We start from the raw sequence: 26,006 nt of genomic DNA on the forward strand, positions 1-26,006 counted from the left end.
TAATGCTATTTTGAAATAACAAAAAAATAAAAATTATTTTATTGTATGTTATATAAATAATACAAGAAATTAAGAAGTCTCTTGTAGTCTAGAAATTCTGCTAAGTTGGAATTAAACTCAATATGATAAGACTAATATTTTAAATAAGAATCATTACAGTAGCATATTTGAGTCTTCCCTGCTGATAAAATACTTTCTTATATTCTCATTTAAACTTTTACAGCAATCTTCTAATTAAAACTATTTCTTCTTCAATGACTGAAGTACAAGGTTCTGAGAGATTTGATCAAAGTATCAAGGAATGTTGAAATTTAATTCATGCCTGGTTTCAATTATCACTTATACGTTCATTCATTCAGTAAATAGTTATAATGTATTCATTCTTTCAATAAATATCATGCATTCACTATATGACACTATACTAGATTACAAAACACAAAGTTAAATGAAAGACCCAATCTGGACCTTTTTGGGACTTACAGTTTTATAACTCTCAGCCTAAAGAGTCTTAGACGGAGGGGTTTGATGCTTAACTATTTGAACATGTAATTTGCTACACGTAAAAACTCAATAATTTAAGCAAACAAAATTCAAAGAATAGTAAGTAAGGTTGACCCAATAGCAATAAACAGTTTTAGGCCCTGAACCAAGGTGCTGGGTCCAGAACTAAGGGGACCCTGAAATCCAGTCCCTGCCCTACTTGTCAAGAGGGTGTGTGAGCACAGAATTGTCAAGAATGGGGGTGGGGGTGGAATGCCCTAGTCATTTTTTGAAGACCAGCCAGGTAATATAATATCCATATCATTACCTGTCATGACAAGTAAAGAGAATTCTACTTAAAATTGTAGTGATGTGATTCAAGTTATAGCTATGTTTTCAACTAAGAAACTTGTCATGGGGTCATTTTTTTTTTTTTTTTTTTGAAGTGGAGAAAATGCTATGTCTAATTACACACACACAAAAAGCATTTTCTGAAAATTTTTGGTAGTGAATATTAATATTTCAATCCCATATCCCATTTTGGTTAAAGTTATAGGGAAAAAAATGTCTGCATTCACTCAACTGCTAACGTTATTTGTGCAATCTTGTCCTCAGATTAAGTTTCTCATTTACAATCAGAGATTAGATTCAGCTCGTTAAATAAAATGAGAAAACCATGTATTTTCAAATGTTGTTGTAATTTTTGTCTTTTCAAGTTGTAAAACCATATAAAAATTTAAAGTGTTATTATTATTCCACTTCAATTACAAGTTCTTCAGAGGGTGAGAAAATAGTCTGGAGGATAAACCTCTAATCCACTTCAGCATTGCACCCTCCGCTGGCATTTATGAGAACTGCCAAGCGATTGCCCAGGAGACGCAGGGCTGGGAGCTTCAGGGAGGCCCGAAACCAGCACAGAGTGTGAGGTCCTGGTAACTGGAATTCCTGTCTTCCAGCGAATCAGGGGCCCCACCTCTTCGCTCCAGGAGGTCTACCTTTCCACACCCTCTTTGCCAAATTCCGTTTTCCTCTTCCCTTCCCTCCTCCAAACTCTAAATCAGAATTAGCATGTGCCAAAGACCCACTTTATAGACGATGATTATTACTTGCCTTCAGTCTTCCTGCCCTTTTGTTGAGAATTAAGAGAAAAAACATTACAAGCAACACAGCACTCAAACCATTGTTCTGTATCTCTGCCTTCATTCTTACTCATTTTTCTCCAATTTTCTCTATGTTGCATCAAGCTCATTGTTGGAAAGTATCCTTAGACTTCTACCTTTCATAATTGTTAAGACATGCTTCCTGGTGGAGCTCTCAGGAGTGACCACTGGGAATGAGAGCTTGTTCTTTTATGAGAGGGTCTCCATGTTTCCAGAGGTACTGAAACAGTCTCTAACCTTGCTGTCAGCAGTGACCCCATCCTCTGCTGATGACAAAAAGCCAGGGTGAAGACAGATGTTGGGAGGTAGGATAGGACTGTGATATCCGAGGACTCTATCTGAACCTCTCTACCTTGAAATGCTCATCAAGGTGGACCTCACAAAACAATCCACCAAGTAAAAAGAAACAACTGGGTCTTTCACAACTGTTTATCTTGAAGAGAATATTCTGATCCCTCCCCTCTCTTCATCTCCTGATTTATTAGTTTGTCTTAAAATAAAAGACAATTTCCATATTCAGTTAAATCATGTGTAGTGTGGTGGCACACAGATTTAAGTTAAAATTAGATAGAGGTGACAATGGAGATGTTAACCCATCAATGTAACCTTGCCCCAGAACTTCAAAATCTAGGGGTCTGATGGGTGACAGCTGAACTTCCTTCCACAGACTGTTGGTAATGCATAAGCTTTTAACCTTTCTGTATCATTTTCATTTTCCCCATCTATTAAAAAAGTATCTTACTAATTACATCAATTTTCTCCAAAGGCAACTTAAGAACATTTGGATTCATTTAAATGATGGGTTTGTTAAATTCTGTTCTCAAAGTTTAAAAAATTAACTGAAACCAATTATTTAGATGACTGAATCTTCTTATTTTCTGTTTCATTAAGAAGTAGCTTTACACATGAGTCATGTAACTCAAGCTTGTGCAGTGTAGAGACATTTTGATATATTTTGGGAAAATGTAAATTGCTTAGACTCTGAATCCCAAATTAAGATAAGCAAGACAGTGCTGGCGCCACAGAGGTGTACTCTATAAGTAGCCTAGAGGGAAGGTGGATTAAATGGTATTAACCTATTGAAAGTGAAAGTGTAAGCAGTTTTGCTTCATAGTTTCTAAAGGAATGCGCCCATACATCACAGAAGGTTTTCAGAACATTCAGACACAGGAAACTGACTTCATATCTTGGAAACTTAATTTATGGTAATTTTAGTAGCATCCATCCCAAACCCATAAATCCAAAATGCTATATGTTTAATAGTGTAAAAGGGAGAAAAAAAAGAGTTGAAAATGCTTCCTTCTAAAATTTAAGAGCAGGGACAAAGTAAAGAATAATAAAGATGAAAAGCCATTCAAATTATTTAGTTCAATTTATTTTTTAAGTTAATGTATGCAGAGGCTGCACTAGTAACTCAATTTTCTGTCACTCAGATTTTACTTTAAGATGAGATGAATAGTGAACCACAACATGCAGTTTTTAGTATCCAGACACCTCGTTAATAAGTAACGTAAACCCAAGTTAGGTGTTTTGTTTAATTGAAGCTAGAGCTTTAAATTTACATAAAGGAGTTAACTAGAGATTAGGAAAGAAAAAAAAAAAAAAACAAGAAAAGAAGTAAAACGGTTATATTCTCTGAGGAAAAGACACTCTGAAAGGTGCATGGAGACTAAAGGTCATTGAAAGATGTTGGCACATAATCCATTAGCATCACGTGCAGAGGCAGACTGGAACTCCCAGCTGCTACAATGTAGTGCAGGGTAATGAGGTGTCAGATGCGATTCCCCAAGACAGCAACCACAAGGCAGACTTCTGCACTAAAACATTTGTGACTTTTTCTTCCTCCTAAATTCTCATTAGAAACAAATGTGCTTTGCTTTTATATCCTTGCAGGGTGTCCTTTTTTTTTTACTTTCTCTGACTCCAACTACAATGCATGATCCCTGTGGATTGCATTAAAAATCTGTCCTTATTACTGGTTTAATATACATCCTTTCTATTCCCTATCCTGCAGTTACAATTATGTGTTCCCACTTTAAATTCCTTCTCTTTTAAGAATAAAATTCAAGTCATTTTTTGTCACTTAAGACATCTTGAAAAATTTCTTTCATTCTTCCTCATTTCTTTCAATACATACAGATTTTCTTTCTTTTAAGTTTCTTTGTTGCTCCTTGTCTGCATTTTCTTTTCTGCCTTTCCTCACTCATAACTTTGTTATGTACCAGCTGTCTTCTATTGCCTGCTTTATATCCCTATAAAGCTCATGTTTTCCACAGGGAATAGCTATATGTAGAGATTTTATTAGCCAGAGAATTTGTGTTTATACAACAAATATCAGAATGTTTTATTATCTGCAGAGAATACATCCAGATTTTTTTTTTTTTTTTTTTTTTGGTGCGGTACTGGGGAATCGAACTCAGGGCCTATGTGCTTGCGAGGCAAGCATTCTACCAGCTGAGCTATCTCCCCAGACTCGGATTTTTATTTTTCAGTTTCTAACTAGTTTGCTATCTTTTAATCATGCCCCACCCAATCTTCTTTATGTTAGTCAGCTGAATACTTATATTATCGTGCCTTTATTAAACTCCGCTGTATTTTATGAATCGTCTGCAGCAGTTTTCTTACATTTAACATGGACTTTGAGGGAGTTGCGTTTTGTGATATGTCTGAGCAATAGCTGGAGCTCTTTCTGTTACTGCCATCTAGTGGTTCCCCTCACTATATGCATTTTCCAGAAATATTTTCTAGCATCGCATGGAAGCAGAATCCAAAAAGCTAGATGCCCAATTTGAAATCATAAATGCTTTGTTTCACAGTGTATTGAAATAATCTTGTCTAATATTACCTGGTGGTAAATAGGGAAGATTCTTTACTTGAAAACAAAACGCTTCTGGCTGAAGATTTTTAAAAAATGCATCTACATGCTGATTCCTGAAGGAATGTGATGGCAGAAGTGCCAGGAGCCCTTCTGCACCATGTGCCTCCCTCCTCCAGCCCCTGAACTGCAGAGTCAGGTTCATTACACAAAAGGACACCTGCACACAAGGCCCTCAGAGCTTCGGTGTCTGGCCAAAGGTATACAAGATGCAACATCCACACCTGCTGGGCTCCGCTCTTACTGAGATCCAAAGCTGCATTTACCTATTCTGAATGATGCATAATGATGTCAAGTGGAGGGAGAAAACTCTATTTCATCAGTGCACTGCATCTCTGCCCATACTCACGCTGGCCCCTGGAGACCTTTGAAACTAGCAGAAGAGTCCCAAATGATACTTTTGTCAAAAGCAGCCTCAAAACTTCCGTGGAGCTGATACCCAGTCCGTCCTTTAGGAATTTAAATTTACGTTTAAGTTTTTGCTTCTCTGTGGCAGATTTGAGTCAATAAAATGTTCCAAGCACCTAGCACATTTCCTAGTACATGGTAGTACCCAGTAATTATTTGTTGAATGAATGAATATAACAGATAGGAAAATTTAAGTGCTGCTCTAAATAAAAAAGGGTTTGATGAGGCCATTGGTTTGATATGAAGTAGAGTTTTATGTGTCCTTATGGTTGTACATGAATCCTGCAATTTCTCAAGTTTTATCAAGTGACATACGAAGCTCCTTCTGAAATCTGACATCTTATTTTGGACTCTTCCATTGTAGGTCTATACCAAAACCCTTTGTGCCAATATAAACTATACCGTTTGTATATAATCTACCACCTTCCAGGAGTAGAGCTGCTTGACCGAAATCGTAAGGACAATTCTCTCTTGTAAAGAAATATTTGAAAATCAGCCTTACAACTCAGTGGTTTAAAAATGCAGAATACCTTTGAAAATGTGTTTTTGTAAAAGAATACCATTGGATAATTGTCTTTATAATGAAAGTTTTTTAATTATTTTTTTTGAAATTTTTGCTCTCTGAAATTTGCCCTACTTTAGGAATTCATGTCTTTTCCACTTTATTGGCAGAGTCATCTAACTGAGCATGAGAAAGGCTCTCCTCGTTTTCATGTTGACGTGCTCCATGCCAAATCATTTATGCCTAGCTCCTTAGTTTCTTATCTCAAAGATGAGGGAGTTGAACTAGAACTCTGAAGACCTGAGTCCTAAAATTCATTTTCTTTTAAATTCTGTGAATTCATACATATTGAAATTAATACAATCAATGTTAATGTCTTTATAAATATATCTTCCTGCATTACAGGCAAACTAGAATGTTTGGTTTATATAAGCCATGCACACACAATCCACATCAGTGTATGACATTTTACATTTTTTTTGAAAGCTATCTTACCCCCAAGTGCTGTTTTCTACTTCCTTGTCTACACATACAGATTTGAATATTTTAAGTAATTTATTAGTAACTTTCATTTGTGAGGATTTATCAGAATCTCCTGGTTATATCTCTGCTTTCTGATAGCTTTGAGGGAAGGAAGGGACTAGAACACGTGATGTCAGTCATCCAATAGTGATGTGTTAGAAAGTGTGCAGGATGCAGTGGACTGCAGGATTGTGCTTCACCTTGTGACATGAGGAGCATGTATCAAGGGCTTCTAAGATTATGGAAGTACCTATGACAACTGCTTTACAAATCTATTTTGACAAGATGTTTCCACATAACAGTTCAGTTAAATACATTTTTGAAGCTGTTCAATTCTCTTTTGAATCACTCTATATCTATTTATAATGCTGTGTACTAACATTACTTTTTGCATTTATCAGAGGTTACAGAAAAAGAAAGAAGATCAATGATTACAATTTTTAACCATAAAAAGGCTCATATCATTCAATCAATTGCATTTGGAGAAAAAGTAGATACCTCATGGAATCCAAAATTACCACTAAAGCAGAAACCTGTCCAGAGACTACCTTCAGGTAATTGGTGGGTGGGTGTGGGGTGGAGTGGTGGAAAATGAAATTAAAATTCCTTAATTTTGGATAACAATTATAATAATAGCTAAATAAAAATTAAGTACCTACATAGTGAAATAATTTCTACTTATTTGCTAAAATTACATTTTTAATTTTATGATTTTATTAGTCCAATTACAGTGAATATACAATTTTTACCATCATTCATACATATTAAATTAAATGAGGTAATGTGATAAAATGAGATAATATTAAGAGGAAATAAAGATCATTTGCAATTTTGCCACCCAGAAATAAGCACTATTAATATTTTGGCTATATTCACATACGAGGTCATTATATGCAAATATAACAAATATATTCAGTGACAAATCATTAGCTGGAATTTAATTTCTTATTTCCAATAAATAGGGGTTTATTTTTCCCACATAGCAGAGTACAGAGATAGGTATGTAGAGTTCCATGATATCATCTGTGTTAAAGAACACATCTATCTTTGGTTCTGCTTTTCTTAGTGTGCTTTAATGATTATAAGGTGGTTGCTATACCACCATGCATCTTCATTCCAAGAAGGAAGAAAGCAGAGATGAAAAATGGTGCAAAAATATAACCTTTTTCCTCATTATGCTTTGCCAAATGGACACTCTTATTTGAAAAGAACCAGATGGATTTTATAGAAACAAAGGGGAAAATATGAAACTGGAAAGTAGCATAGAAAGAAATAGAGAATATAAATTGATAAAAATTAGATGTTGAGAAAAGGAGATATTTAAAAGAGAAAATTCAATGAAAGTTTAGTAATTCCTAAAAAAAAAATTATATAGAGAAATTAAGTAGAAGGTAATATTTGAAGTGATAATGACTTAGAATTCTCCAAAGTTGATAAATTATAGGAAGCCTTAGGTTTGGATGACAAAATGAATTTAAAGACATAAAAGACACATAAAATTTTTTAAAAAATTATTTACATTAAAGGCAAAGTAAAGTAACTTTAAAGAAGTCAGAGAAAAATGCAGATTATCTACAAAAGAATGACCCTAACTCCCCAACTGCGATTATGGAAGTCAGGAGACAGTGAACTAATACCTTAAAATGCTGAGAGAAAGTAATGACCAACAGAATCCTCAAACTGACTACATTCAACACTGAGCAAGTGAAGGAGGAGAAAGGAAGTGGGGAGAAGGCAGGAAAGAAGAGAGATGAGCCCTAAATTAAGGCTTTTTTCTTAACCTTTCACTGTGAAATTTTCTAAGTTGAAGGAATATTAAAATAAATGTCTATACATGCCCATGCTTATTCAACAATTGTTAATAGTCTGCCATATTCACCAGCCTCTATATGAGGTTTTGTTTGCCTCTTTATTCACAAAGGACAGACCTCAGACCTGGGATTTAGCTTAGTGGAAGAGCACTTCATCCCCAGTATGGCAAAGAAGAGGGAAGGAAGGACAGGCCTTCTCCGAAGCTTCTATTTATACTTCATCGTTCATCCCCAGCTACAGAGTCAACTGGAAAACATCAGTATGTGGTGGAACCACTTAAGTGTTTTAGTAGTAGAATCTCAACACTTCACTATTAAATAATTTAGCCTGCAAGTTGAAGAATAAGGGCATCGCTCTGTGTAACGACACCACCACTATCAGACATAAGAAAAATAACAAATTATTTAATATAGAATCAGTATTCACATTTTCCAAATTGTTCCAAGAAGGCTTTTGCCACTGCTTTTTTCAAACCAGAATCTAGTCAAGACTCACAATTACATTTGTTTGTACGGTTCTTTACTCTCTTTTAATTTAGAATAGATTCCTCAACTTTTTTCCCCATGACCTAGAAGTTATATTATAGGATGTGTCAATTTTGATGATTGCTTCCTCCATATGTCCTTGAATTTGTTTCTTTATCCCTTATATTTCCCACGGACTAGAGGTAATGTCTGTAGGACAGGTAGTGGATGCAGCAGAGTAACGTGTAAAGCAGGGTGGGCCTTCAGGTGTGGTCCCCAAATTACCATTATCAGCACTACTTAGGAGCTTGTTATGAATGCAAATTATTGCCTGATTTACCAAATTGGAAACTCAACCACTCCCCTACGTCACCCTGTGTTTTAAGCAGCTTTCCTAGTGATTCTGATGCCCCACTCAAGTTAGACAACAATTGATGCAAAGGTAAGAGGCCAAACTGTGGGATCAGAATCCCTGGGTTTGCATACCTGTATTGCTGATCATGGTAAAACTCGTTTTGGACATTAATTTGCTTCAACTTTCTGATGTTTAAAACAAAGATTATATCTTCCTTTGACTGTTGGGATGCTTAATATGTAAAACATTTTAACACTGGATCTGACACATACCAAGCGTATCAGAAGTTGAACTATTTCTATTAGTCACTTCTTTGGTCTTCTTTTGCTTCGTGTGAGAAGTGATGGCTCAAACTGAATATTATTGGATGCATGGGAGCAAGTTTTATTGGGGCAGGAAAGGAATCTATGGAGAGACAAGATCCCCTCTTAAAACCAGCTAATGCACACAGGAACAGGAAACACAGGCTGCTCCAGTCTGGTTTTCAGCCCTATAATTATCATAGGTGTGAGGGAAGAAATGAGCTCTATCTTTGGTACTTTATATAGTTTTTATATAAACAGATTGCTAAAAAGCTATTATCCTTTTTACTGCTTTTCATTAACTTCCAAATCAAAATCAGAGGAAAAGAGGATAGAGTATTTTATTGCATTTGAAACTTTTTCTTCTAAATTTTTTTTTTTTTTTTCTGGTACCAGGGATTAAACTCAGGGGCAGTCACCATTGAGCCACATCCCCAGTCCTATAGAGACAGAATCTCATTGAGTTGCTTAGCACCTCGCTTTTGCTGAGTCTGACTTTGACGTTGGGATCCTCCTGCCTCAGCCTCCTGTGCCACTCGGATTATAGGCGTGTGCCACCGTGCCAGCCAAATTCTTAACTCATACATATTTTGACTATAGGCATCTAAAAATCCGCAGTGTGACTCTTGATCAGTCTGCTTATTTTCCAGAAAAATGACACTTGCATCAGAGCAACTAAAAAGTATTTTTAGCTCATTTGTCTTACTTCAGCTAGCCAACCATTTAAAATGAAGCTAACAAAGCACACTACGTAAGTTTTCAAAACTCATGGCTTACAGTTTTGTAGTTTCTAAATTTGTTTTGATATAAATTTTATCTTATGGTGACATGCACATTTAGGGCTCCAAATTCTTTTCTTGCAAAGAAACCATGTTTGAAATTGTTTATGAGACAATCATTAACACCACATTTCCATTTTATTATCCTTAATCTTGAGAAAGAAACCAATTATATTCAAAATAGCTTCAGAAGCAAGGTCAATTTTAAGTTTTCTTCAAATCTCAGCTAGTACTCCTTATCTGATGGGTATGGTTAAAAGGCTTGTACCTATTTTTGTTAATGTTTTTGTGTCCTACTATATGAAAAAGTAATACATTCAGAACCAAAATGCTTTGTCCTTTTACATGGTTTTGTGGTGATTTTCCTGCAACTACCCAATTATGGAAAAACATTAGGGGTGTTTATAGTAAAATATCAATACACCTTTAAAATGTCTATTAATGATCCAAAAGTGAGACTGCTGGATTTCTATCACATGTGCTCTTCTCTCCAAACAAGACAGAGTTCCAGGAGAAGATACCAGGCTGAAGTATACTATGGCAGAGACTAGGCCTAGGAGCTAAAGTATCTACTACTCAGCAAGAAAAAGGGGTAAAGGAAAATCAGTCAGACTATTCCACAAACCACAATTTACCACTGAGTTGATCAATACAGACACAAGATAGGACAGCATCCAGAAAAAACAGAATTAAGTGATGAGCTGGGGAATTAAAAGCTCGGGGTCTAGTCTTGAAGAAATCTCTGCCTCTGGGTAGCTATGACACCAGGTTTACCCAGAAAAGTGAATGCCAGGTGCTATCTATTTATGCCTGAAGTCTAAGATAGGTACTTGAGGTCAATGTGAGGCCTAGAGTTTGGCTAGCATCAGAACTGTGCAATTGCAAGAGTTGTGCAGTCAGAACTTGTAGAGGCAAATGTCAGCAGTCCGCAGAGCTACCACATTCCACAACTCTTAGTGGGCACCATTTACATAGGAAAGGATGGGATGATTGGGGCAGAAGGCTCATCATCCTTTCTGCCCTGCACAGTCCTGGGCCAAGAGATAAACTGGACTATTATGTAAGGGAGACATTAGACACAATAATAGATCCTACAAAGATTAAATATCTAAAATGTAAATGAAATTGGAGAGTACAGGAAGAAAAATATTCTTATAATTCTGAGAGAAAGGACAATCAAAGTGCCATACAAAACCCAGAAGTCATGAAAGAGAAAATGTTGACAGATTTAACTACAGGAAAATGAAAGCTACGAGACAGCATGGGAACAAAATTAAATAGAAGTTTGGAAAAAGTATTTGCAACACATAACAGGCAAAAGGCAATATTTAGATTTCTAAAAGAATTTAACAAGTCAATTTGAAAAATTCCAGTAGATAAGTGACCAAAAACATGGACATAATTTTAATAAAAAGAAATGTAAATACTGCTCATTGTCACTAATGATCAAATTAATGTAAATCAAAGAATGAAATATCATGTTTATCTACAAGTTGGCAAAATTTTTAAAGGCTGTAAAAATGAAGGAGAAAGAGCACAATTCATTATTATTATTGAGGAGAACACAAACTGGTTCAGCTTTCTTGGAAGACCACATGGCGCTATCTATCAAATGGCAAACCATTTAACACAGCAATTGACTTGAAAATCTCCCCTTCTGAATTTCCAATACACATGAACAAAAACATGTAAGTGTGTCTAAAGTTGATTATTGCTAAATTTTTTGTAATAGCCAATATAGTAGAGACCACTAAATGGTCATTTATAGAGGAATGCTAGACTATGGCACATTCATGTACTACAACGATCCCACTATAGAATTATTCCAAGAATATATTGGGGGTGTTTAAAAACACATTGCAGAGTAATATAATGTGGAGTAATAACAACATTTAAATTTTGTCAACAAATAAATCCGTGTACATATATGTGTGAGTACGCCTGTGTGTACACACAGACTGGAAGCATACGTACAAAACTCAATAATGATACTTTTTCTTCTCTGTTTTTTATTTCTTTTTTTTTTTTTTGGTGCTGGGGATGAACCCAGGGCCTTGCATATGCTAAACCTGTGCTCTACCATTGAGAGAGATAGGGAACCCAGTGCTGAACGGTATTACTTTTTTTTGGTGGGGGGTGTAGTGGGACAGGGGCATTTTACAACTGAGCCACATCTCCAGCTCTTTTGAATATTTAGAGACAGGGTCTGGATAAGTTGCTTAGGGCCTCTGTAAAATGCTGAGACTGTCTTTGAACCTGAGATCTTCCTGTCTCAGCCTCCCAAGCAGCTTGGATTACAGGCGTGCGGCACTGCATCCAGCTAACAGCATTACTTCTGATAAGAATTGGAAAGGTAGCAAGATGTGGGGGCGCACACTTGTAATCTCAGTACTTGGGAGGCTGAGACAGGAGGATCACGCGTTTAAAGACAGAATTTAGAGAGGCCTTAAGCAATTTAGCAAGACGCCCTAGGTTCAATCTTGGGTTCAATCCCTGGGTTCAATCCTGTACCAAAAAAAAAAAAAAAAGGAAAGGTGAAATGGAGATTGTTTTTTACTCACTGTTTTTCTTTCTTATTGTTTATAATTTATATAATTTAAAATATATTTATTATTATTCATATTGTTTATCTCATTGTAGGAGATATGTATGCTCTTTGTAATTAGAGAGGCCCTACCATTTATAGCAATATGGACAAAATTGGAGGGCATCAAGTGAAATAAGCCAGACATAGAAGAAAAAATACTACAGAATATCACATATTTGAAATCTAAATGTTCTGACTCATAGAGCAGGGAATAGAATGATGGTTGCCAGGGACTGAGGAGAGGGAGAGATGGGGAGATGAAGATCAAAGGGGGCAAAATTTCAGTTATGGACGATGACTAAATTCTGAAGATTGAATGTAATATGATTTTAGTTACAGTATTATATACTTAAAATCTGCTAAGAGGGTAGATCTTAAATGTTCTCATCACCACCCACACACACCCCAGAAAAAGAAAATGGTAACTTCATGAAATGACGGATGTTAATTAGCTTATTTTGCAATGTATTTAAGTTGTGCACCTTAAATATGCTTAATTCTTAGTTTTTGATTATACCTCAATAACACTTGGGGTGGGGGGTTGAAAAAGAAAAGAGACCTTGGGCAGCCATCATGAAGGAAGCAGTGCCCTGAATCTCCCAAGGCAGTGGCTGTGCTCTCTGATGCTTGTGGATTGGCAAGAGCTCACGTTGTGCTTTAGTGGCCCAACAGGTGCTGGTAAGTTCTGCCTTTCGCCTGGCACTAGGTCTCCTGGAGAGGAATAAACAAAGCAAGGACAGTTTGGAAGATACCCTGAGGACTCCTGGCTTTGAGGACTAGTCCTTGAACTCTAAAGCTCAAAAAGATAGAGACTCTTGTGATCTAGGATTTGTTTATTCTCTTTCTTTGAAGTTAATGCCAAGAACCCAAATGGGTGAAATGGCTCTAAATATTTCTCCTCATTTGGACTATTCGTCCATTTACAGGTGCATGTGCCTGTCAAAGAAAAAAAATCTACTTCAGCATTGAGACTCAAAATTTTAATTATAAAAATTCTCACTTGGGTTCCATTAGTAACTAAAATGATTAAGTGTTTTGTTCTCAGGGTTTTGAGAATTGGATTGTATTAAAGATTCTGGCCCAAAACTAAGGGGAAACCCATCATATCTAAGAGAAAATTTCTATTTTAGGTTAGGTACCAAGGCATTTTTGATAAACTATTTGAAAACAGAAAACTAGTTTATTTATAGCACATTTATTTTTCAATGCTATTAAACACTTGAAAAATACTAATTTAGAACTTTTTTGTTTTAGATTTTGCATTTGCGGATAATGTAGACAAGTAAGTCTTTTTAAAAATCTTTTATGATCAGATTTTTTCTTCATTATTTCCCTAAATTAGCCCTAGTTCCTAAAATAGATTTTAATGAATTAAGAAATGACTAGCTCTTCAATAAATGTGAAAATGACTATGTCTTTTTGTGATAAATGAGTTCTAGTTTTGTATTCATGTTTGGCATATTTAGGTTTTTAATATGATTATTACACCCCAAATAAATGAGAAAGTGATTTGATGCATAAAAAAAATAACCGGAAAATTATTAGCTATTCCAAGTGAGGGGCTTTATTTACTCTTCCTGTAAATAGGTTCAATGAGTGCAATTATGGTGTAGATCAATGTTTTATATGCACTATAATTTACATTTTAAAAAGCAAACACTTCATTAATTCTATAGAAGGTCTTTCAAATTCATAAATATTGATGAATTTTTAAATCATTCTTTTAATTTTTGCATTTACGAATCTTTTCATTGGATTCCGTAGTTGAAAAATATTATTGGGCACATTTTTAAAATGCATCAGTGTAGAGAAATAATAACCTGGTAATAAAATGTACTTATGATCCTAATATGCATATGCTATCTGAAAGTATTTAATCATCTAACACTGTTTTCAAACATAAATGCATGACTGTGTGAGACTCAAACTTCAACCCAGATCCCTAAACATACCCAAATACTCTAGTTTTGAAATAAAACATATGCAACAAAAATAGTGTCACTTAGACTGAAAATCATTTGTCAGAGTTGGCAAGTTATTAGTAATACTATACTGCAAACACCACAGAAATATTATAGGGCATTTATTCATTTAAATAAAAAGTAATTCATTTTGATCAAACTGATTTGTTTTCTGACATGATTGCCACCCTTGCAGAACTGTCTTTGACAACCTGGAAGATGCTGTTTTTGTAAGGTCCATGAAGAGATCAGTGATGGCTCTGACTACTGTGAACTGGGACTCAGTTCCAACACGAGAAGAAAAATTCCTGGAAGAGAAAGGCTCAGAACCTCCTCAGCTGCTCACAGTTACACTGAGATAACCCCGGCACTGCCGAGCCCTAGTGGCACCCAGTTGTGTATTAAACCTCCCTGTGACTTAGCATATTATTTGTTTAGTTGATATGGTTTGAAACAGTCAAATGTAAACAGAAACACTAATAATGAAAAATAATTCCTATAGTTAGGTTTTTTAATGTAAAGATTTAGCTGAAGCAAAACATGTATACAGAAGTGTACGCAAATTATAAGGATTGAACTCAATAAATTTTCAAAAACTGAAGAGTGCCTGGCATCCTTAAGAAATAGAACATTACCAGCACTCTCAAAGCTCCTCATACAGACATCATTACCCTAAGTACATGTATGATTACATGAATGGCGTGAATCTACATCATGTGCAACCACAGAAATGAAAAGCTGCACTCCATTTGTGTACATGAATCAAAATGCTTTGTAAAAATAAATAAATGCCCCTCATTCCTATTACCAGTCACTGACCAACCTTCCAAAGTAATTGCTGTCCTGTCCTGATTTATAGATAATAAATTAAGTTTTGTGAAAGATATATAAATAGAATTATAGCAGATGAGTAGTTTGTGTCTAGATTCTTTCCCTTGACCTTGTAAGATTCATCCTTTTTGCTTACAACAATAATTCTATCATTCTCACTGCTGTATAGTATTCCATCAGATAACAATACACAATTTATTTACCCAGTGTACTGTTTTTTTTCTTGCCTCTGGAGACATTTGTCAGTTTCCTATGTGGGCTATAATGATCTGGGCTTGGCCTAGCTACAAGCCTGCTGCTAGGGAAAAGAGAAACCAGATAAACTTTTAGCAACTGCCTGGTGACTGAGTGACAAAATTAGACACTTACGTTAACTCAAACTCATTGGTGTTTTTTCCCAACTAATAAAGTAAAAAAAAAAAAAAAACCTTATAAAAGGCAGAGTATTTCTCCCTATCCTGTCCACACTGGGGAACACACACACACACTGTAGAAGGAAGGCTGGCAAAATAGGCAAGAGATGAAAGCTTAGGAGTAGTGAATTGACACCAGGAATCTATTGCCGCCTTTGTCCGTGGGCACTTAGAATTGTGGGCACAGACAAGAGCCTAAATTTTGGGTACGATTCCTAGCAGAAGATTGTAGTTAGGGTAAATTAGAGCAATGATTTGCATATTTATGTGAGGGTGCCTGATATGAAGGTGAAAGCAATTGCATGTGATATTCAAGATTAGGGGATAGAAGGAACTGACACATTCTGCTCTCCTGAATCACTTCCTTTGGGGGAATCCAGATGCCAAGTCATAATGACACCCAAGCAGTCCTTTGGAAAAATCCATATTCTAAGGAACTGAGATTCTCTCCAAAAGCCAATGAGGATCAAGTCTCTCAGCCAACAACCATGCACACAGATCCTCAATACCCACTGAAACCTTCAGATGACTGCAGCTGAAAGCTGAAAGCTGGCTGAAACTTTTCTGTACTCTCAAGCCAAGAAACCCCATACCAGAACCACTCACCCAGTTAAGCTGATTCTGGATTTCTGGCCTTAGAAATGGTATGAGCTAATGCTTATGGATGTTTCAAGATGATAACTTTGGGAAAAATTTCTTACACAGCAACAGATATCCAATGCAATAACCTGGGCTAATCCATGGTGTTGTGGAGTCCCTGACAGGCTCCAACAGGAGAGTCACAACATAGTCTACAAGGGTTCATGAGCACAGACACACCACCTGGAGCAAAGGACTATTCATTATTCACATAACATTTCTAGCCATTCTACTGAATCCATCTTAGTACTAAAAGCCTGACCATTAATCAAGTAATTAACTAAAGCAACTCGCCATGAGCTGAGACCAACCCCAAGCATCAAGCAATAACACTGGGTGACAGCAATCCATTTCATGGTGAAAATACTGTATGTGGGATCAGGTTTAAGCTGGTCCATCACTTACAAAAGCACTATTCTTTAATTAGCAGTAAATTAAGGATGGGATATTATAATCTCTAGATTAACCACTAAAAGAGGACTGTGCAGTCTTTGTAACTATATTTTAAATCCCAAAACCACTGAAAAGAATGACAAATTTGTCCAAAAAAAAAAAAAAAAAGTCCAGGGCAGACAGTGTAGCTCAGTGGTAGAGTCTTGCCTAGCATGTATGAGGCCCTGGGTTCAATCCCCAGCACTGGGGGGAAAAAAAAAAAAATCCTAATAAATGTTACTTGTTCTTCTTGTTAGGGAACTAATGCAATCATGCTTCAAAGAAAAAAGTGTTCTGTAAAGTGCATTCTTTAGTACGGGATATATTTTACTCAATTATGAAGGGCTGTGACAGTGATTAGAAAACAAGTGTTAAATACCATTTGGGAAGAACACAAAATGAAGATGTGGCCCAGAAGTTAGCTAAAACTCTACGTGAGTGCAACACACCATTAAGAGGATTTTTAAAATTATATGAGATTATATTCTTTACTTTTAACAGATCTACTCAAGTGTGACTCAACTGGAAGCATATTTCAGCATCCATTGGGAGGTCTCATGACTAGGAAACAGAAATCCTGATATATACAGTTATAGAGCTATAGAGGATTGTGGCTGAAAGCTGGGGCTCTGGAATCAAATCTACCTTTTTTTTTTTTTAAACTTATTGTTACTTAGAAAATTTAGTTAACCTCTCTAGGCCTTAATTTCCTCTTATATAAAATAATAATAAAAGTGACCTCATAGTCTCAAAGATTTGCATATACAGTTCAAGTAAGTACTCAATGTATACCTACTGCTATTCTTATTCCAAGGACAATTGTGCCACTTAGGGACTGAATTCAACCCTTATGGGCTAAATACTGGTGTATGTCTAATATTCATTTGTTAAAATCCAATTCCTAATGCAATATTATGTGGAGTTGCTGACTTTGAGAGATAACTAGGTCTTGAGAGTCCTCATGAATGGGCTTAGTGCCCTATTACAAGGCCAGAGAGCTAGTTTGCCTTCTTCTATGTGAGGACACAGTAAGAGGGCCCTTCATAATCAGTTGGTCACCAAGAGCCCAAATCTGCTGGTACCCTGATCTCAGACTTCCAACTTCCAAAACCATAAGTAATAAATACTTTTGTTTCAGTTATTTGGTATATGATAAATTATAGCAGTAGTCCAAACTGACCCAGATACCAGATGTATTAAGGTTCTCCAGAAAAACAGAACTCACAGACACAGGCAGAGACAGAGAGAAACACTAACTCATTCTAAGAAATTGGCTCATGCTCTTGTCAGGGCTGGGAGGTCCAGAGCTTGGAGGACAGGTTGGCAGGCTGGCAATTCAGGTACAACTGGAAGATATAATCTTTAGTTTGCAATCCATAGGGCTGGCTAGCAGAGTGGCAGGCTTTTGATGGAACTTTTTAGTCTGTAGCTGTTGGAGTTTCCATGTTGCAGGTTCCTTCAACCCCAAGTGTGGGATATATGAGGCAAAAAAGAATACATGAGTTACTAATCAGTGTCACTGCCCAAATCCCAGGGTCCCAAGCCAGTCTGCTAGAGCCCAGCCTGGCAGAGAGCAGGGAGAGGGAAAGGAGGAGAATGATAATAACACAAACATGCAAAACCATTAAAATTTAACTGGGAACTCATGTTTGTGGGGAGAGCAAGGCCTACAAAGACACTTTTACTACTGAAAAATAAATGCTTATCACTGTATAGATGAGGGTACTCTGATTTTTATTTTGTCAAGGGAGGCTTATTATAATTGACAATTCAAACAAAAAAAATCACCCACTGAATTCCTACTCAGCTAACCCTTAGTGTTGGATTTACTTGCATGAAGTCATCCTGGACCAGAGTGGTACAGGGTGTGTGAGAAATGCATGTGCTCGGGCTGGGAGAAAGATTGAGTGTAAAGAAGTGAGGGTCAAAAGATGGAATCTGACGTGCAAAGAAGTGAGAATTCTAGTCACTTGGCCCTTGATGGCACATATTAAAATAACTTTTACTTTGTTCTCCAGCGTTGGCCACATTTCCTACTATTTGTCATGTTCTCTAGTATTTGTCACCTCCTGACAACAATAAATTATGAAACAAGATGAGCTGTTTACATTAGTAGGCACGATTTATTTTAAAGTCAACACAAGAAACTTTGAAACACAGAATCATCTTCAGACCTCATACCCAAGCTCTGTTTAAACACCACATCTGCTGAACATGGGGGCTAGCAAATCCTCTGAATGATAGTTATAAATCAGTTTCTGGGTTTAGAGTCCCATGAAAAGCTTGCAGGAAGATAAAAGTCAGCCTTTCAGGTAGTATATGGCACATGAATAAATTTTACACGAATTGTATATTCAGTCAGTACTGAGTCAAGAACTTTGGGAAGTATCTTTTAATGCACATGTTGAAACAGCCCTGGCTCTGCCTTGGTTCCTTTGAGAGATGTGACATTTCTGAAGGTAAAAATACTACACAGAGGACATTGCTACAGGAACTGCGTAAAGTTCGGACTTGCTCAGGATAATTTCTATATACAACTACAGTTAACTGAACTATGGCAAAGATCTCTAATGTATAGCTTTTCTTCAGTTCAATGTGTCTTAATGTGTAGAACTTCACTACAGTAAATGCTATTTATAGGTATTTTATTCACATATAATTTTTTTTTCCTAACTACACATCTCTGTGGCTGTAAAAATTTTCTTTCCTGAAAATCTCTTGTCTCACATATCTGTTCTCCTTGTCCCTTTGTTCCCTAGAGCCTATATTTCTTCTTTAAGGGGATTTATTTTCTTTTGAGAACAATTGCTGGGGAGCCAGCCTCAGAAAGGGGACAAAAATGTTTTTCCTATATTGAAAGGAAAAAAAACATATATACACACATATAGAGGAATACCTGTTAAATTATGGTACAGAAATCAATGGGGATTTAGGGTATGGTAGACAGAGCTTTGCTTGAAAGCCTCTATTCTATGAAATGTGCAGTCCTGCCATGCAGGTGTCACGAGGCAATGAGGGTACATTCACATGTGTTTCCCAGCTACCTGTCAGGGTGAGGCCCCTCCATGCTGGCACCTGCTACGTACAGCTTTTACTCCTCAGATACCTGCGGACCTGCAGGAGCATCCTGTATACCTTCTAACCCAGCCTCACTTCCAAGAGACTCTTTTTTCTCTTCCACAGAATTGTTAGGATTGGAATCCTTTTGGGAGATGCCCATTTCAGCCTCTGGTTGCTCTTCATTAACACAATTAGAATTGACATCGAGTTTGCCATCTGATAAAAAGAAAAAAAAAATTTGTTCCTACCATGTGCCAGATACTATTAATGCTTTACATGTATTGACATTTAATTCTCATAACTACAAGAGATAGATTATGTCTATTACAATTACCATCATTGCTTTACAAATAGGGAGAAGACATGGGTTTGGTTACTTGTTCTAAGCTTTATAGTAAAATAGCAGAATTATCATAGAACTCAGACCCTGGGCTCCTAAGCCAATCTTCCAAACCAGGATTACAGTTTGGGATTTGACCCAATCAGCATTTAAATACAGTTTTCCTTTTTTTTTTTTTTTTTTTAAATTTTGCAGGTAAATGGATGGAATTGGAGAATATCATGCTAAGTGAAATAAGCCAATCTCCAAAAACCAAAGGCTGAATGTTTTCTCTGATAGGTGAATGATGATACATAATGGGGGTGGGGAGGTAAGAGAAGAATGGAGGAACATTAGATTACATAGAGGGAAATGAGAGGGGGGGGGGTATGAAAGATGGTGGAATGAGACAGATATCATTACCCATGTACATGTATGATTATATGAATGGTGTGAGTCTACATCGTGTACACCCATAGAAATGAAAAGCTGTACCCCATTTGTGTACAATGAATTAAAATGTAGTCTGTAAAAATTAAAAAAAAGAAAAAAATTAAAAATTTTAAACATTTTTATTACTTATAATTTTGCTTCTGCCATCTTCATAAATCAGAGCTTTTCTTATAAATGGCTTGATGTCTCTGGGTAGGTAAATGCCTCTATTCCTTGTTTTCTTATCTATAAAATCATGTTTGTAATAAAGCCTACCCTGCATTTGTGAAGAAAAAAGGTATCTGTAACATTTAGAATAGTGTATGGCACATGGCTGGGAATTCTCACTCTACTGATACTTCTATTCTCTCATGATGGTTATTAGTACATAAATAGGTACCATTCTCTGTCCTAAGCACAGGATAAAAAGTTTGGTCCAGAGAACAAGAGAGGTCAAGGTAGTCAGAAGGCCTGACTATTATCTTAATGATAAATGGTTTAATTTTATATAGATCATTCAATCAAAACAAGAGTGTTCTTAAACCAAGTGATAAAGAGGACACTGTCCCATCATGGGTGGAAATAGAAATACCTAGGATTGATCACTTCAGCAATTTTATCAAACTACATATATTTCCTAAGAACACAGGATAGCTTCTCTGGGGTGGGGCACAGGAGTGTGATGATTCTCCTCTTGAATATAAGAATCACTGCTGAAGCAATTAAGTTACTGAAAAAAATGAGTCATGTAAACTTACAAGTGAAAGAAAGAGAAAGAATGTGGAACTCACTACTCTGACATTTGAAGACATTTAATCTGTATATTAGATCTGCAACTTAATCTGTAATTTATAAATATACTCTAATTTCATCTGTAGTATTAAAATTTAATTAAGAAATTTAAAGGCTTCTAATTTTAAAATCTTCTGATACCTATTAGGGCAAATTTAAGTATCCCCTTGTTCAAAAACCTTAAAATCCTTCATAAGCAGAACACAAGTGAGTATCCATTAAGAGTCCCATCATTTCAGGGCAGTCTCCTGAGTTAGTGTACTGAATGTGGAATAAACCACATTCCCTCAGTATCCTGTGTTCGTTTTCCAGTGACATTTCATCTGACTATATCCTATGTGTTATTCCAAAGACTAAAAGGGGATGCATTTAGGTGTGGTCCTTATGTCGGTCACTCTTGAGCTTCCTTGTTCCCCAGAGACTATTCAGTTCCCATGTTCTCAGTGTAAATATCAACTACCTTTCATTTCTCCCACCAAGAAGCAGAATGAGCTAAGTGGTTACATATACATACTATTCTCCTCTTGACTCTTTTCTTTGGCAGTCTCCAACTGTTGCTTCTCATAAACGTCCTTCAGATTCTTACAGATTTTCTTATGTGCAAACCAGTGTGTTTTTTGGCACGTTTGATCACAATATATCACCTGAAAGCAATTGTAGGTTTATTTTCATTTTAAGAGTTAGGACTGCACGATTTCCCAATTATAATATTAAACCAAGAACTATTCTGTAAAAATGTTAAGTTTCCCCTGTGTGTCTCTAATTGCCCAGTGGAACTTTTCCATTGCCATGAGAACAAGCTCAGCTGTCCATCTGTCCCAACTGAGGCCAGTCAATGACAAAACAGAAAGTAAGCGATCATCATTATAAGCACTGGTTTTAGAGGGTTTTCACAAGTGGCAATAGTTAGCCAACATGGATAGTTAAACTTTCACAATTGTAGCCCCAAATCACACATAAGGAAACTGAGGTTCAGAGAAGTAAATAATTAAAGGAGATAAAGCTGGAGTAGACTGTAGCAGATTGTGATGGGGTTTGTATAGTATGTTAAGAATTTCACCTTAAAATCAATAGGAGAAAAAAAAGTCAACAGGAGATTGTTACCAATGGGATTAAGTGAATGTACAGACACACACATGCGAGACATTTGTGGATCTGAGAAGATATACACAATCAGATATGCCCTTTACGAAGATAATTCTGGCAGAAGTGGGCAGTGTATTCTCTAGTGATTAAAATTTGGTGACAGTCAGAAGAAGCAATAGTTTCTTTTATTTTTATGGTACTGAGGATTGAACCTAGGGATGCTTGACCCATGAAGTTACATCCCCAGTCCCCCACCCCATCACCTTTTGTCTTTCTGAACAGGAACTCCCTAAGTTGCTTGGCTGGCTAAAATTTGGGATCATCCTGCTTCAGCTTCCCAAGTAGTTGGGATTAAAGTTGTAGTTTTAAAAAGAGTTGATGAAAAGACTGTAGTTACAGTCAACATAAAAACAGTTAACACTACTGTGTGTTGGGGCTGTGGCTGTGGCTCAATGGTAAAGCACTTGCCTGGCATGTGTACAGCCCTGGATTCGATCCTTAGCACCGCGTATAAATAAATGAAAAATAAATGAATAAATAAAGGTCCATTGACAACTAAAAAATTAAGCAAAAAATACTGTGTATTTGTGAACTGTCTTAATCTAGGTTTCCATATCTGCTCCAACCTCAGTCCCCTCATGAATATTTTCTCATATCCACCCATTCATATCCTTTCTTTCTGTGGTATAGCATAGAAACTCAGGCAGACTGGTAATTTGGCAGAAGATAAAACACAGAACTACATCTGTTCTATAATTCTCTTTCAAAACTAGTGTTTAAAATATTAGATGCAACATTTTCATGTATTAGAACTTATTAAAGACTAACATCAACTGCTATGTTTACAGAATATTAAAACACAATAGCCAGCTTGGATACAATATTAGCCAGACAATGATGAACTTAAAAGAACTCCATTCTCACCATTTTGCACACTGAACATCTCTTACTTGCTCCCTTTTCTCCACAGGTGGTGCAAAATTCAACATCCACAAAACCCACCTGACCAGTGATGGCTTGGGTAAGAACAGAGAATGCGGTGGGATCAGAACCCTAGAGTGGGTATGAAGAGAAAACAAAACAAAACTCTGAAATCACCATAGAAGAATACTAAGATGTCACCCCATGAACAATGTTATCTAGAAACAGAAACACAAGAAAGAAAGCATTAAGAAATCATTTACATTGACTTTTTGACAAAATGACAAATATCCTTTAAGTATACATTTTTCTATACAAAGCATACAAGAAATAAATCCCCAGATCCCAAAAATTACAGAGAAAAAAAATATGACCTATTCTTGAATACAAGCATTTTTCAATTAGTATTACTCAGTAAGCCCATAGTGATTTCAGATAAAGGACAATGAACTCAAGAGTAGAATTTTTGAAAACTGACATCAAGACAATATTCATATAATTGTGGGACAGTTATAGGGCACATCACGAATGTTTAACCATCTTGATTCTTAAAAGTGTGGTACAATTTAAGCATTTAAATTAATTACTAATAAAAATCAACAGTGTGAAATTATTATTACAGGGCTATTGAAAATTAAAATGGGATGTTAAAGAAGATATATGAAAATTTGTATGAAGAGAATTATGAGGGGAAATATTTAGCTACCTGAGGTGATGCTATTAAAACCTACCTAGAATAAGTAAGCAAAAATAATTATGGAGCATCTATTTTTCTTACCTATTCCTAATAGTTCTTTGCTATGGATTACTTATTTTGAACCAATATTTTTCCACTATTCATAATTTTCATTTTCATTTGAGTCTTTACTTCTTCCTGAAAATGTTTTTTCTGTTTTTTACATTATCTTACCAATTGTACATAAAGGTCTTTAGAAATTAACACCTGGGAGCAATGTTCTTTACTGTTCTATATAGTCAAGATAGTTAAAAGACTCAAGTATTTTTAAAGTAGAATTCTTTTTGAAACTCTCATGCTCCTGAACACAAATAATAATGACAATAATATTAACTTTTCATGTTAAGGTGTTAGGAATTCTCTTTTGCAATAAATATTATATTCTACTAAGAAAAAATTAGGTGAAATGACCTCTAGGATATCAGATATTATCTTAATAATTCTACCAGAAATAAAGGTGGCAATTGTGCTCAAATGCTGACATACATCAGAGAACTTATTAAAAATTTAGATCCACCCCCTTAGTCCATATCTAAATTAGAACTTCTTAGGGTGCGGTCAAGGTACCTGCATTATTACCAACATCCCAGGTATTTTTTTTTTTTTTTTTTTTTTTTAGCATTTGCTTCAAGTTTATTATTTCTATGTGTTGGGAACATATAAAATACATAATGTTAAGTGGAATAAGCCAGAGGTGGAAGAAGAAATAATATTCTCATATACGACATGTTATCACTCCTATATGAAAGTCAAAAATATTGATCTCATTGAAGAAGAGAAAGTAGGGATTAAAAGAAGCTGGTAAGAGGAGGGAGAGGAGGGGTAGAGCGAAATTGGATAACAGGTACCAAAATACAGGTAAATAACAACAACAGCCAAGGTCAAATGCTGGTGAGGATACAGAGAAAAGGAACTCCTATACACTATTGATGGGAGTGCAATTAGTATTGCTGTTATGGGGAATGGTGTTGAGGATCCTCGAAAAAATTAAATCTACTATAAAATCCAACTATCCCACTTCTGGGTATATATCAAAAGGAAATTATATCAGTATATCCAAGAGACACTGCGTGCCCATGTTCACTGCTGCACTATTTACAATAGCTATATCATGTAATCAGCCTAGGTGCCCATCAATGGATGAATGAGTAATGAAACAATAGAATATTATTCATCCACAAAAAACGATAGTGCTCTATACTAAACAGCAAAATGGATGGAACTGAAGGACACTGTATTAAATAAAATAAATCAAGTGCAGAAAGGTAAGTATTTCTCATATGTGGATGCTTTTAAGAAAAGTCAATCTGAATATGGAATCATGATTATTAGAGAATGGAAAGGAGATGGGGGAGGGGGACAGAGAAAGGTTGGATAATGGATACCCAAACACAGTTATATAAAAGAAAGAAGTTCTAGGGTTCTATAGGACAGTGAGATGACTACATTTTACAATAACCTATTATATATTTTGTGAATAATTAGAAAAGAGAAGCTTGAAGTTTCCAAAAACAAAGTAATGATAGGGAGTTGGAAATGTTACTTTGATTTACTCATTATACACCAGGTAATTCTAAGGCATATTAAAAGTTTGAGAATCACTGATACTTAACATAACACTGAATGCTATATAATTCTTTTGCCTTCATAGTAGAGTATCAGATTAGATAGCAATCTGGTCCACAAATCAAAAGAGTATATGATATATCCAATAGACACAGCAACAATTACATTTTTCATATCCCAATAGTTCTTCACAGAACTGCCCAAGACATATTCAAAATCTCCCCCAAAATGGGACTTTTGTGGGAATCATACAACACACTGACATTCCCATGAATAAAACTGAAGGTAAAACCAAAGGATATTTTACTAGGAATATGGCTGTTCATGTGAACTACTACTTCCAAAGAAAAATTAATGATGGAACAGATGAGAAACCACAGAGAATCTTTCTTATCACTGATGTGTGACAAGAACTTTCCTGTTATACAAAATCTTGTTATCTACTTAATTAAACAAGAATTTGTTTAGGTGCCAGAGCTTCTTTTATGAAAAGATATTCAGATTGGAAATAAATAGGAAGCTTTATCCGATGTATCCTATACAATCAGAGACAGGAGCTAGGCTTTTCAAAG

At 35.9% G+C, this 26,006-nt stretch overlaps 2 protein-coding genes across 2 annotated transcripts in view; one reads left to right on the forward strand and one right to left on the reverse strand.

The window, feature by feature from the left end:
- Positions 1–14,569, forward strand: part of Lrrc72 (leucine rich repeat containing 72) — a 52,315-nt gene extending 37,746 nt beyond the window's left edge. The window contains exons 6-9 of the mRNA XM_047562124.1: positions 5,288–5,377; positions 6,349–6,501; positions 13,501–13,528; positions 14,404–14,569. Coding sequence (XP_047418080.1) covers positions 5,288–5,377; positions 6,349–6,501; positions 13,501–13,528; positions 14,404–14,569 — 437 coding nt within the window. The remainder of the gene's footprint in view (positions 1–5,287; positions 5,378–6,348; positions 6,502–13,500; positions 13,529–14,403) is intronic.
- A 3,795-nt stretch (positions 14,570–18,364) lies between these two features.
- Positions 18,365–26,006, reverse strand: part of Ankmy2 (ankyrin repeat and MYND domain containing 2) — a 36,270-nt gene continuing 28,628 nt past the window's right edge. The window contains exons 8-10 of the mRNA XM_047560618.1: positions 23,136–23,264; positions 21,640–21,769; positions 18,365–19,798 (exon numbers count right to left, since the gene is read on the reverse strand). Of these exons, the coding sequence (XP_047416574.1) occupies positions 19,614–19,798; positions 21,640–21,769; positions 23,136–23,264 (444 nt within the window). The 3' untranslated portion in view covers positions 18,365–19,613. The remainder of the gene's footprint in view (positions 19,799–21,639; positions 21,770–23,135; positions 23,265–26,006) is intronic.

The sequence above is a fragment of the Sciurus carolinensis genome, chromosome 8, assembly GCF_902686445.1.
Source record: "Sciurus carolinensis chromosome 8, mSciCar1.2, whole genome shotgun sequence".
Lineage (NCBI taxonomy): Eukaryota > Metazoa > Chordata > Mammalia > Rodentia > Sciuridae > Sciurus > Sciurus carolinensis.